This window comes from Diospyros lotus, chromosome 3 (assembly GCF_014633365.1).
Source record: "Diospyros lotus cultivar Yz01 chromosome 3, ASM1463336v1, whole genome shotgun sequence".
In the NCBI taxonomy this organism is placed as follows: domain Eukaryota; kingdom Viridiplantae; phylum Streptophyta; class Magnoliopsida; order Ericales; family Ebenaceae; genus Diospyros; species Diospyros lotus.
In genome coordinates, this window is record NC_068340.1 from 14,142,924 (window position 1) to 14,157,905 (window position 14,982).

The 14,982-nt window shown below is 40.1% G+C and overlaps 1 protein-coding gene across 5 annotated transcripts in view; it reads left to right on the forward strand.

Annotated features, from left to right (window-relative positions):
- Window positions 1-14,982, forward strand: part of LOC127796694 (uncharacterized) — a 111,699-nt gene that overhangs the window by 32,201 nt on the left and 64,516 nt on the right. For all 5 annotated transcript variants that reach the window (XR_008022050.1, XR_008022051.1, XM_052328985.1 and 2 more), the window contains 2 exons: window positions 267-319; window positions 14,786-14,874. Coding sequence is in view for 3 of the 5 variants with exons in the window: in XM_052328985.1 (XP_052184945.1) it covers window positions 267-319; window positions 14,786-14,874 (142 nt within the window). In the remaining 2 variants the exon portion in view is untranslated. The remainder of the gene's footprint in view (window positions 1-266; window positions 320-14,785; window positions 14,875-14,982) is intronic.

Here is a 14,982-nt window from a genome sequence, read left to right on the forward strand (position 1 = left end):
GAGTCTGCTTGTATTGTTTGGACCAATAATTTTGATGCTCCTCACCTCTATTTCAATTTCAGGCTTTCCACCCCTTCTCCATGCTAAATATGTTCTATCCTAGCTTCCCAAGACATTGATATAAGAAATATTGGAGATGAAAGAAAGGTTTTCTGGTTTAAAGTTATTGTTTCAAAGAAACTCATAACATGCATCGGGATTTAAAAATGTTCAGAATTTACTAGTGGTTTTTGAAATTATTAAGTGTTAACCTGTTCAACTTTCAGGATGCAGTTTCTCGAGGAATAGCGAGTGCTGGCCAGGATGTCATTCAATACGGGTGGGTGATTTCTCTTTAGTTGAAGCGTGTTAGTTTTGTTCAGTACTTTAATAAGTTCATGTTTGAGGTATTTCAATTAAATTCTTTTCAAGTAATTGAGTGGCATGAAGCTGCAAAACGGTTCACTTGCCAGATTTTTATATATAGCTTAAGTATGTCAATAAATAAAGCCAGATTGATTTATGTCATCTAGACCAGGCAGTTTGGGAGCCAATCACATCTAATCTGATATTCTCTGTGTGAATCTCTGGATAACCCATTTTAATAAGCTGTTTGTAGTTCTCTTTCAATACTTGGGACATCAAACTTTTTCTTACAAAAACCTGTCTGAATAACTCTTTTTGGGTTGATTACACTTAATCCTTCTCCGGTTAGGCCCAAAAACATGTTCATACTTGGCTACCTAGATGTTCATGTTAGAAGATACAGTTTCCTTTCCCAAGAAACTGTATTTTTGGTTGATTATATTACAAGTTGTTAGAAATTTGATCCAGTTTATTCTTTCCATTCTTTGTTTCCTAATTTCAGTAGACTCAATTATAGGAAATTAGGTTTAGGCAATTTCCTATTTTAGATATTAGCTTTCTGTTCTATTCTTCATCTACCAACTGTATATATTTGGGGAATGCTTCCCTAAGGGAATAGATTGGATTACCGGTTCTGTTTTGAACATAGTATTAGAGCCCTAGATTTGTATTCTTGGAATCAAGCACTGCTTTTGTTCTTTCTTTTTGGTTTTGCAACTTTGGTAACCAATAATGTCCTCCAATCCACTTTAGCATCACCCTCAAACCCCCAGAATCATGATGGACATAACCAAGTCAAGCAGCACGACAAAGTCACCTTTTGCTGGAAGTAATGACATGGCTTCAAGTGGGGAGTTGCAGCACATTCAGGTAGCATATAGACTGAATGGAAAGAATTACTTGAAGTGGTCTCGGTTAATCTGCACATTTTTGAAAGGCAAAGGGAAGTTGAGTCACCTACTTGGAGCTGGGCCTAAGAAGGATGATCCTAGGAAGCAGTCCGTAGAAAGTCCGCAGAAAGTCGGTAGTCCTTGACTGCCTTCTTCACGGCCTCTTCCACGTCCCCACTGCTTGTCACTTGTTGCCTAGTCAGCCTCTATTTTTAGCCTTTCCACCTCCTGTTGCGCCTCAGTCGCCCGTTGCTCGACATTGGCTAGCTCATTTTGTAGGCGGGAAGTCTCCTCCGGGACATCTCGAAAAGAAGCAACTAGCTCTTGATGAGTCACATGGCTGTGCTCTAGCTTCGTCTAGGCCTCTTGGTAGCTAGTCTCTAAGGACCTGTATGAAGAGGCAAATTGCTTGTTCTCCGAATGCAGCTCCCACTTCTCGAAGTCTAAGTCTTGGACGCGCCAGTTCAGGAGTTGCCATTCTTGATTCCAGGAGGCTGACCTGTTCCTCCACTCGTTGAGCTTGGTCTCCTTAGTCGCCAGGCGAGCCCTGTTCATGGCATTCGTTGCCACGACCCCCTGTAAAGAACAAAAGGAAAGCTATAAGAAAGAGCCATACGGCAACGAAGAGGAAACAAAAATCTAGAAAAAATGACTTACGATGGCTAGGTGATACTCGAAATTGTCCATATCCTTGGGGGAGTTGCGAAAATACCGCCCCTCGTCGTGCGGGAGAATAGTGGAATACAACAAGTTGGCCCCGACACCTGGTGTGTTGATCGTGTCGGTATCCAGGACCCCCAACTGAATCTAGAAGGTCTCACCTCGTGCCTAGCGCCCTCGACCCAAGTCATAGGCCTTCTCGATGGGAGAAGGCATCTCTGGCAAGACAAGATTGAGGTTTCGCTGAGGATCCTCAATATTTAGGACCCGATGGCTTGAGCGTTGAGGATTGATCACGGCCCGCCTATAGATGTCGCGACCTCGTCCTTGAGCAACGTCAACGGCCATCTGATCTAGCCTTGTAGACACCTCGACGTACGCTGCATCGAGGGGGTCGTGACTCATTCCCGCTTCAGCCGCCACAGGTCCTCTGCGCCTTTGAACAAACCCCCCGTTCCCTACTCCACTCAGGGGCGGAGCTAGGATTTTGGTTCCGTAAGGGCGAACTTAAATATAAAAAATATAATTTTAAAAATAAGATAATAATGATAATATTAATTTTTTTTTTTTTTTTACAATTGGTCCTTACAGATTTTCATACTATAAATTGCAATTGTTCAAGAAAATTGCATTGATTATTTAAATCTTTAGACTCGTCATGACCACGAAAGGCTAGTTCTTGCTGTAGAAGAAATCAAACACAATCAATTGATGCATTTAGACGAATTCGATAATCACACAATGTTTGTTCTAATTGTCTGAAGAAAATTATCTCAATATTTTACTCTTGATTCATTAAAGTTTCATAGTTGTTTCGAGTTTAATTGTTTGCACTATTAACATCTCCAACATGAACTTAAAATCTATTTTTTTTTTAAATTATTGAACCATTCTTTCACCATCTCCTTGTTCCTTGTGATTTGTTTTAAAAAGATAATAGTATAAGCAAAATGCGACATATTTACTTATACTATATTCCAACCAATCACCAAATTTATTGAACCAAACTTGAATGAATCGTCTTGATTTTGAAGTTGACACAGACTTCTTTGGAAGTAGGCTTTTCTAATTTGATTCTAAAAATTAGCATTGTAATCCATTATTGTAATTCTTAGCCTGGAATCTATAGGAATTTGTGCAACATCAATTTGCTCAATTCTTGTTTTTTTATTTTTTTTATTTCCTTTAGTATAAATTCTCCATACTTGCTTTCTTTACTTCACAATTTTCTTTAATACTTAATTTTATTTATATCATCATTGTAAAAAAATAAAATTATAAGCAAAATGTAAAAAATGTTGTGATGGTTACTACTAGGCCATTATATACTTACTTTCTTCAATACTCATCTTTTTTATTTCTAGTAGTAAAATATAATATAATATTTTTATTTTTGGTAATAAATTATTGTAAAAAATAAAATTTAAAAAAAAATCTTGGCCCAGTAGGGGCAGTTGCCTCCACTGGTTCTTAGGTGGCTTCGCCCCTGGCTCTACTCATCTTACCTGATGAGGCCCGAGCAGGAGACATAGACAGTCAAGGAATAGGTTCTTGGGCAGGCTTGAAGTCAGTAGTAGGAAGCTCCCCCTCCGGATTGGTGAGGTTCGTGATCGGGCAAAATGCTTTTTGCTTCATGCCTGCCTCTCTTCTTCTTCTACCGTGGTGCGGCCACCGTCTCTCCAACCTCTGCCCCTGTATGGGTGCATGGGGCCGTTGGCTCGTGGGATAGATCCTCAGAAGCGGCTGCGAAACCTACCCTCCTTTGTGAGCCTAATGCCATTCGCCTCATCGTTGCGCGCAAAGAAAAGTAAAATAATAAGAGTTTGAGTACATAAAATAAAGTTAAGTAAAGCAATAAGGAATTGTGCGTGCAAATGTAGATAAGCTAAAATTAATTGAAGAAGAAGAAGAAAAACGAGAAAAGCAGTCAGGTGGATCCACACCCTCAGGGGAATGCTCCTCCTGTAAGGGGATGTCTCCTTCCTCTACAGTCGCATGGACAATAGACGGGCAATGTGATACTGCTCGAGGGACTCGGTGATGGGATCGCTTGGTGGGCCCTAGGATCCATCCGACCTGCATTAGCCTGTCGACTGTTAGGTAGTCATATAGGTGTGATGGGCGACCGAGGAGAAGAGCATAATGCTCCTCACGGTATTATTCTTGGAGGTTGCTAATGGTGGCCCTACCTAATTGCGGTTTCGCCAGCCTTACAAGGTCGGTAACCCACTTGTGGGGAGTGTTCCACACGCCATTCGGTGGTTGGGACAAAAACCACTGGGTATCAAAATAATCGATTTTGGCAGGGGAGTCATAGAAAATGCGATCCTCCAAACTCCGAACGAGGGCAATCTAGAGTGTATAGATGAAATTGATTCCTCACTAAATGGAGGTAGAAGAAGAAAAATAAAAGTTCGATAGAGGGGACCATCTTTTTCTCTTGACAACGCACAAAGAAGGCAACTAGTTGGGCCCAATCATTAGGATGTAGCTGGCCTGGAGCTAAGCCACTAACCCTAAGGAATCAAAGGCTAAAGTTGTGAAGGGGGAGGCTAAAGCTGGCCTAAAAATTGCTCACCCAACCCTTTTCTGCATTGGCCCCACAATTTTGGACCTGTCGGGGAATCCTAGTTTGGTATTGAGATGGTATCCTATTGTTACTACGAAGAAGGGCAACATCGTCCTTTGATATTCGAGAACCTGTGACCTTGAGGTAAGCTCGGACAACCTCGTTTTCGTTGGTCTCCCTATGGTATATTTTGGTGTTAGCCATGATCCTAGGTCAGACTGGATTAGCTAAGAATAGCAAAGAGAGAAATCAGATTTTCTCTCGGAGAGACCTGTTGCGGAAAGAATCCTATCGAAAAGAGGTCTTTTGGGAAGGAAGATCCTATTGGGAAGACTTTCTCGGAAAGGAAAGAATTCCTCTCAAAAAGAAGGGATTACTTCGGAGATGATCTAATGTGTCTATAAGTAGCCTCTTGGAGGAAAGAAGGATCTTTCGAAAAGAGAAATAAATGGTTTGGAAAATGGAAAAAAACCTTTTGGAGAGAGTATATCCTTTCGGGGGTAACCTGAATTCTTTCAAAGAGATGACGAAATCTCTCGAAGAGAGGAGTCGCGGTGGATTTTCTTTTGGAGAGAAAAGTGCATAGAGAACAAAAGTTTGGCTAAGAATACGATAAATGTGGAAAAGTTGCTGCACCAAGGGCATATTTATAAGGGACCCTTAGGAAGCCGAAGCGGCATAGCTTGCGGAGGCAAATCTTTCGGAGATGATCTACTCTCCGCATTCACCTAAAAGTAAAAGCATAGAGTGGGGGGTAATTGTGGTACCCTGTCTCTTCGGGAAAGCTCTTGAGGACTGTCGACAGCTGCTGGGAGGCCTTCTTGGAAAGATCCTCAGAAGAGTCTCTCCAAGAGGATTCTCTCTCAGAGAAGCTCCTCGAAGAAGCCTCTTCGAGAGGCCAGCGAGACCGTTGCACACATGTCCTAATCAATCATCAAGATGTGGACTTCTATAAAAGGCAAGACACAACACAATTGGGGGGATCGGAACATCTGGTAACCCATCTAGATTCTCTCAAATTTCCCTTTTCGAAGTCGTTTTCATTTTCTTTTTGCGACCTTTTCTTTTTCTGCATACTGACTTGACCGTCGGAGGGTCTTTGTGGGAAATCCTTCCCATGAGCCTTCTAACTTCTGTCGTGTGTTGCAGTTCTTCCGGAAGCCAAGTCCAATCCTCTTTTACCCCTCCGAGAGAACCCCTGTTCTCTCCGAGGTGCTCGAAGCACCTTCTCGAAAGAGACTCGTTCTCTTTCCGGAAGCCGACTAATTCCTCTCAGGGCACCTAGCCGATCGAACCTTTTCGAGAGACCACCTCTCTGAGAGACACTTGCTCTTTGAGAGAACCCCTCCGAAAGGCTTACTCATCTCTTCCGCAGCTCTCTTCTGTCGGGAAGTCCTCTCTCCGAGAGAGCTCTTTCAGCGGTTGTACTTTCGGGCATTGACATCCCAAACTTCAGACAACGATTTCTCTTACTCTAAAGAAGTTTTTATTGTTGTATTTTTGGCAACAACAGTTGTGGTAAGAGATGGACCATTATCAATGCATATAGATAAAGTGCAGTGATGATGCAGCCTTACAAGAAGGATTTGTTGAAAAAGAAAGAATTTATGACTCTCTTGCTGGATTAAATATGGAATCTGATGCATTTGGAGTGCAAATCATTAGAAAGGAAGACGTGCCTTTCCTAAATGAGACAATTGCAATTGTGCGTGATGAGGAAGGAAGAAGAGTGATGCTTGAGACAATTGTTGCAAATAGTTTGGCTCTTGCAATTGTGAAGAATCCGGGCTCGGACAAGCAACCTAGAGATGATAAGAAGCCATTTGATTTATCAAAAGTGAATAGCAAGGGCGCTGTATGGTATGCTTATTGTAGGAAGTCCTGTCATACCATAGAAAAGTGTTGGAAGCTTCATGGTGAGCCTTCTAAGAATGGACAACCAAGAGGACAGGGGTAGGTTTATGCAGCTAGCATACAACAACTAGCCCAAGAACAGTCAAGTCCAATCAAGTCTAGTGGAGCTCAATGGGAAGCGTCTGATGGTGGTGGATTAAGTAGGACCTTGATAGCGCAAGGATTTCAACTTACCCGCCCGGCCTGGGGATAAGAAAATTTAAGAGGGAACAAAAACCATGCCTGTACTACCATAAACCTCATGGACGTACTTTTTTATGTAAGGCTACCAAGGCATTTGAGGGATGCCACCACTATGGAGAGTTTGGGCACTTTGTTAGAGATTGCCCAAAGCGGAAGGAGCTTTAAGGAAGCTAGTAGTGTGTTTCACTTGCAACAAGTCGAGACACATTTCCACTCAATGCCCACAACAAGGTTTGGATCGTTGAAACAAAAAGAAGGAAAGGCAACGATGGCCATGGGACGAGTGTATAATTTGACGAAGACTGATGTTGCGGCTGATCCAATGGTAATTGAAGGTACACTCCTTGTCTAATACATACTTATGCATGCACTAATAAATTCTGGAGCTACACATTCGTTTATATCATATGCTGCAATCAATTCTGCAAAATTAGATACCATGGAACTAAAGGAACCCATGGGTGTACAATCTTTGATGGGAATTATGTCTATTATCCGTCAAATTGAGCCAAGAAGTTAGGTCAAAATAGGAGAAACTACGTTTATTGTGGCTCTGAATTCATTGGAAATTCAGGATTTTGATATAATTTTGGGTATGGATTTCTTGTCACAACATCAAGCATAGCTAGATTGTGGGAAAATGACTATCAATCTAGTTGGACCTAATGGGAAAATTGTGAGATTCAAAGGTGCACAGTTGGGGCAACCTTTAAAGGTCTTATTCGCAATAACCGCTCAAAAGTTTTTGGATAGGGAAGCCCTTGGATATTCAGTGCAAATTACTGTTGGTGAAAAGCCGCAAAAAAAGGTAGAAGATGTTAGGGTGGTAAAAGAATATTCAGATGTGTTCCTAGAAGATTTACCAGGTTTACCTCCTAATAGGGAGATTGAGTTTGTCATTGACTTATTACTAGGGGCACAGTTCCATTCTATATCCATTCCACCTTATAAAATGGCTTTAGCTGAGTTATGAGAGCTTAAAACGCAGTTGCAAGATTTGTTAGATAAAGGTTTTATTCACCCCAGTGTGTCACCTTGGGGTGCTTTGTGTTATTTGTGCAAAAGAAAGACGAAAGTTTAAGAATGTGCATAGATTACCGTGCTTTGAATAAAGTCACCATAAAGAATAAATATCCCTTATCTCGGATTTAAGATTTGTTTGATCAGTTGCAAGAAGCTCAAATATTTTCCAAGATTGATTTTCAATCAGGATATTATCAATTGAAGATAAGGGAAGAAGACATTCCCAAGATTGCGTTTAGGTCACGATATGGTCATCACGAGTATTCGATGATGGCTTTTCGTCTAACTAATGCACCAGCTGCATTTGTGGATCTTATGAATCAAATATTCCAACCATACCTGGACAAATTCATCATCATTTTCATTGACGATATGTTGATATACTTGTCTAGTGAAGAGACTCATCAAGAGCATCTGAGGATAACCTTGTCCACATTGAGGGACCAAAAGCTATATGCTAAGTTCAATAAATGTGACTTTTGGTTGAAAGAAGTAGCTTTTCTGGGTCACATAGTTTTAGAGCAAGGGATTTCTATGGATCCTACCAAGATTAGAGCGGTGACAGAATGGCCACGACCTACTAACATTATAGAGATAAGAAGTTTTCTTGGATTGGTAGGTTATTATTGGAAATTTAAGGAATTTTCAAGGCTTGCTTCCCCTTACTCAGCTGACTTGAAAGAGGGTCAAATTTGCTTGGAGCGACACTTGTGAATTGAGTTTTTAGGAACTTAAACACCGATTAACGTCGGTTCTAGTATTGGCGATACCTGTAAGTTTTGATGGATACGAGGCCTATACGGATGCTTCAGGAACATGTTTGGGATGTGTATTAATGTAACATGGGAAAGTGATCACATACGGGTCTTGACAGCTATGACCCCATGAAAAAAGAATTATCCTATGCACGATATGGAACTAGAAGCTTTGGTACATGCTTTGAAATTGTGGCAACATTACTTCTATGGAGAAAAGTTTACCATATATACAGATCATCAGAGTTTGAAGTATCTTTTCTTCCAAGGACACTTAAATCTTCGCCAACGATGGTGGATAGAATTTCTAAAAGATTATGATTGTACCATTCAATACCATCTTGGACGAGCAAATCTTGTAGCAAATGCGCTAAGTCGAAAGAATTTCATGACGGGAGTCTAACTAGTCATTCATTGGCGAACCTTGACTAAGGAATTTTCAGAGTTAGCCATTAAGGCAGAACCGCATGGGAACACCGTGGTAGTGGCACGAATGCGATTGTAGGTTGACTTATGGGAAGAAATTAAGCGGGCTACGACTAAGGATAGTAGTCTAAAACAATGGGTAGACAAGAACGAACAACCTAAGCAGCCTGGATTTGAATTTTGTAATGGAATACTTTTTTTTTTTTTGATCAAAAGGTAAATGCATAAAGATCAAAAGAACTGTACAAGTACACTGGGCATACCCAGGCAAACAATCAGTGACCCATAGAGAGGGTCTCAAATTGAATCAAAACATGAGGATACAAAGTAAAAGTGACCCTGTATACTTGTGTTTTGATCCTACGAATGACAGAGTCAATACAAGGCAAATTGTCTTCAAAAATCTTCCTATTCCTTGTGTTCCAAAGGTAGTAAATAGTGCAGGCAAGGGCAATCCTTTTGACCTTGGCTTGCCACGATGATCCTCGAGCTTCCTTCTTTAACCATTTTAAAGCACTAGGTATAGTGCTCATGAGTGTAATGGAATACTTTGAATGAATGGAAGGGTGTATGTGCCTAATGATGATGAGCTACAACAGAAATTTTAAGTGAAGCGCATCATATGCCATATATAATGCACCCTAGAGCCACCAAAATGTATTGAGATCTTCGAGAAATGTACTGGTGGCTAGGAATGAAAAAAATTGTGGCTGAATTTGTAGAAAAATGTGACACGTGCCAACAAGTGAAAGCAGAACATCAGAAACCACTAGGAAGACTACAACCTTTGGAAATTCCCAAATGAAAATGGGAACATATAGCAACAGACTTTATCGTGGGACTACCACGAACTCCAAGAAAAACTGATGCTATTTGGGAGGTCATAGATCGATTGACAAAATCAGTACATTTCATATCCATGAGAAGTAACATAGGTGCTGAACAACTTGCTCTCCTTTATATTCAAGAGATTGTTCATTTGCATGGAATTCCAGTGAGTATTGTATCTAATCGAGATTCTTGATTTTTATCAAAATTCTGGAAGACTATGCAAGAGGAATTGGGGACACAACTAATTTTAGCATTGCTTATCACCCCCAGACGGATTGTTAAACAGAGCTTATCAATCAAATTCTGGAAGACATGCTCAGGGCATGTGTACAAGATTTTGGGGGGTAATTGAGATGAATATCTATGTTTGGTAGAATTTGCCTATAACAATAATTATCTGGTAACCATAGGGATGGCACTCTACGAGGCGTTATATGGATGACATTGTCGATCACCAATATGTTGGCTTGATGTGGGAGAAAAAACAACTTGTTTAGACAGATCTTATAGATAATACTACTAAGCAAATTGAGATCGCTCATAAGAACATGAAAGTAGCCCAAGATCGACAAAAGCAATACGCCGATCCACGAACTTGACCTTTAGACTTTGCCATGGGAGGCATGGTATACCTTTGAAATACCCCGTTACGACTAGCCTTTAGACATCAATGAAGAGGGAAGGTGGGACCTCAGTATTTAGGGCCATACTGAATCTTAGAACAAATTGGTCTTGTCATCTATCAATTTGAACTTCCAGATGTGCTAGCTAGACTATATGATGTGTTTCATGTTTCTCAATTACGAAAGCATATCCATAACCTTGCTGTTGAATTACCGAGGAGATTGATCTCCAGCCCAACATGACTTTGACGTACAATTGATGCGAATATTAGATCAACAAGACCGCCAATTAAGACACAAATTTATTCCTATGGTAAAGGTGCAATGGAGTTAGCATTTAGAGCGAGAAGCAATTTGGGAAATTGAGGAGAAAATGTGAGAGAAATTTCCTTATTTGTTTGAAAACTTAGGCTGATTCCAAAATCTATGTATAGCAAGGATGATAGTTAGAAAGGAAAATATTCTCCTTGCAAAATTTTGAGGACGAAATTTATGAGGGGAGCCTCTAACAACCCAATATCTTGATGGATTAATCCTAGGATTTACGATGATTTATTTATGGTTTAATAGGAGTAGGGTTGAGAATCAAACGGAGGGAGTTGGAACTCTTTTATGGGGAAGTTATGAAATGGAGTAAAAATCAGTGTTCGAAAATTCGGCCTAGGCGTTGGGCAGCCACTGGCTGTGGCGATTTAGGGCTTCTCGGTAGCATTATGCGCCAGGTCCGACTAATCGTGTCGCGGCGGCGCCTAGTTGGACCAGGCGTCGCCTAACCGCCTGGATGGCCGCCTGCAGCCTGGGCCACCTAGGTCGTGCGCGTCCTGGGCCGATCTTATTTCCCCTTCCCTTTCTCTATTTCCCCTTTCCCTTTCTCTCTTTGGTCGTTCATCGCAGCTCCTCTCTCTCTCTCTCGCCTTCGATCTCCTCTTGGTCGTTCGTCGCCGCCATCGATCTCTTCTCTTGGTCGTGCTCTCTCGTTGCCGCCGACCTCACCTGTTGGTCGTTCTCTCTCGTCGCCACCAATCTCATTTGTTGGCTGTCATCTCTCGTCGCCGATCTCGTCTTCCTGCGGTATGTATCCATCATTCCATCTTCCTCCGCCAACGCAAGCTTGCATTGCTGCTTGTTGCAGCAGCAAGCAGCAAGCAGCAATGCAAAGCTGCTCGCTGTAGGAAGTTGCTGCTACTTGCTGCTTCAACAAGCAGCAAGCAGCATCTGTTGATCTATTTCATTAGATGTCTCTAACTCTTTTTAATTAAATTTCAATGTCAATTATTCAATACTCAGGGAAAAAAAAGAAAACAGGAAGTGAAATGAATGATTCAAATAGGATTGGAAGTATGGGAGCATCATCCGAGGCCTCAATTCTTAAAAGGAAGTCAAATGATGTCGGATGGGAGTATGAAATGTTAATTGATCCGAAGAATATGGATAAAATTAAATGTAAGTTGTGTGGTAAAATTATGTCTGGAGGTGTTTACAGAGTAAAAGAACACATTGGCCACATTTCTGGAAATATTTCTGCATGTCCAAAATCTTCTCCGACTGATCAAGCCAAATGTAAGAATGCTATTGCCAAGGCAAAGAATAAGAGGAAAAATAAGGAGGAGGAAGATTTGATGAGATCAGCTGTTAATATCTCTGAAAGGGTGGAAGGGGATGATGAAGATGAATTGCAAGAGTTAGGTAGCAAAAAAACGTCCCGTACTCTTGGCCCTATGGATAAGTTTGCTAGCTCCATCAGCCCTGAAACTTGTTTGAGTGCAAGAATGACCCAAAGGCAACAAACTATTAGTGAATCACTATTTAAAGATAGAACATAGTCTGTTTGTGAATGTTGTGCTAGATGGGTGTATGAAGCCGGTATACCTTTCAATGCTATTGACAATGATAGCTTCAAATTGTTTGTTGAGGCGGTTGGTCAATTTGGGTCGGGCTTTAAACCTCCCAGTTAATACCAATTGAAGGAACCGCTATTAAAGGGGGAAGTTGACAGAACAAAAGAGTTATTGAAGAAGCATAAAGAAGAGTGGGCACGAAATGGGTGCTCCATTATGACAGATGCTTGGACAGATAGAAAAAGGAGGAGCATCATGAACTTATGTGTTAATTCTAATGTAGGTACTGTTTTCCTTTCTTCCAGAGAGTCTTCAGATGAAGCACATACAAGTGAACTTATCTTTGAGTATGTGGATAAGTGCATTGAGCAAGTTGGGCCACAAAATGTCATCCAAGTAGTAACCAACAATGCTACCAACAATATGGGAGCGGTAAAATTATTGAAGGTGAAGAGGCCAAATATCTTTTGGATCTCATGTGCTACTCACACCATCAATTTGATGCTTGAAAGTATTGGAAAACTGCCGAAGTATAAGAAAGTCATTGATCAGGCCAAGAGTTTCACAATCTTCATTTATGCACACCATAAGACCTTGTCCTTAATGAGGTCATTTACGAAGAAGAGGGATATAGTTAGACCAGGAGTCACTAGATTCGCTTCTGCTTTCTTGACTTTGCAGAGTTTGATGGAGAAAAAGGCCCAACTAAGGGCAATGTTTACCAACTCTGAATAGGAGGAGTGCAAATGGTCGAAGATTATTAAAGGGAAAGCAACCTATGCTACTGTGATGAGCATTGCCTTTTGGAATGGTGTGACTATATGCCTTAAGGTTTTTGCACATTTGGTGAAGGTGCTTCGAATTGTTGATGCGAATAGAAAGCCTTCTATGGGCTTTTTATGTGGAGAGATTAAGCAAGCAAAGAAAGATATTAAGGAGGCCTTAAATAATCTTGAAAAGAGCTATAAGCCTATTATGGAGATTATTGAAGCAAGGGTGAAAGATAGGCTAGATAGTCCACTACATTTTGCAGCTTACCTTTTGAATCCCTACTACTTTTTCAAGGATATGGATATACAACTTGATAATGAAGTGATGGATGGGCTTTTTAACTGTGTGGAGATGTTTTATCATTATGATGGTGAATTGCAAGGCCATGTTATAATTGTTGAGTTGCCAAAGTATACTCGTAAAGATGGAGCTTTTGGAAAATCGTGGGCAACTCAAGGGTGTGCGAAAAATGATAACAATTATAATCTAGGTATAAAATTCCTTTAATCTTTTCTATTGTGTATTAGTGCATAAATTAAATTTGTTTACTTTATACTTGTTTGACCTATGTAGTTACATGGTGGATGACTTATGGAAATCAAACTCCAAACTTGCAACGAATGGCGAGAAAGATTTTCTCGTTAACCACTAGTTCATCCGGTTGTGAAAGAAATTGGAGCACTTTTGAAGGGGTTAGTGTATATATGAATTATATTTATTTACTATCAATTAGTTATCCTTATTTAGTTATCATTTATATTGATATTGCTTTTATTTTATTTATGTAGATACATACGAAGAAAAGAAATAGACTAGACGTGAATCGATTGAACAATCTAGTCTATGTTCAATTTAATACGAAATTGATGAACAAGCACAAAAGGGAGAAGGAAAGGAATGTTGATGTGCTACTTGCTAGTGATGCTAGTAATGCACAAGGATGGATTGTTGATGGAGAAGATGATGAAGAAGTTGAGCCTGGTATGGGGCTCACTTGGGAAGTGGTTGGTGAAGCATTGCGAGCAGACGAGATGCTTCAAGCTCGAAGAAGTTCTAGGATGAGAGAGCTTCATGAAGATGATTTTCAATCAGAAGAAGAAGATGAGCAAGAAACCAATAAATTTGATTTTGAGTCCGATGAAGATCGTGTATTGGAAGAATATGGAGAGGAAGAAGACCAATTAGATAGTTAGACTTAGATTCTTCGGATATGGTTTATGTTGTATTATTGCTGCTTCTACCTGCTTGAACTTATAACTAATATAATAGTTTATTTTCTGAGTCTTAATTCTATTATTTCACTTGTCTTTTCAACTTTGATTTACCTGAAAATAATATCAAATTACATCAAAAGGTTTTTAGAAAAAAAAAATATCATTTTTCCTAGTCGCTGCCTAGGCCCCAGCCTGATGCCCGACTAGTGCCTAACGCGTTTTTGAACATTGGTAAAAATAAATGGGACCGGGGTCGCCACACAGAGGCAGTTCTATGATGTTATATCTGATAGAGATAGAAAATATCAAAGGAATAGTGAATAATTGTTAGTGGCTTATAGACATCTTCCAGAAAATTATGATCCTGATTGGTTCTACACTTGGTCCAAGTGTATTCTATGAACCACAGCCTCCCACTGTATAGGTTATCTGACTTTTTTGCGACTCTATGTCACTGTAGATACATGTACAGACATGCGAAGCATTAATATAGTCTTCACATTTTCAAACTAATTCTTTTACTTTTTGGTTGTTATTTGAGTTTGATATATCATATTTGCGAGATCTGTTTCAATAAGTGGCCTTTCCTTAAATTTGTCTGTCTTATTATTTGGTTTGAGTGATTCTATAATAGTATAATTTTCACAGTTTATATCTTTTGCATAAATTTTGTCATTTACCTGGTGTTGATACTTACAATAATGGGGATGTGTTAACCATAGGCATATGTTCTCCCATTGTAGGTTAGCGTCCACGCCAGCAATGTTTAATAGCACAATCACCGAAGATGACAACTTTTTATGTCCAGTTGATGGATCAATTATGATTACAGGTTAAGAAATAACCCTTAAATAGATCTTATGCAGTGCAGGATCTGATTAAGTGGTTGGGTTTGGATTTCTGCTTATTTTCTTAGTCTCCAGACTTGCTCGTCTGTTTT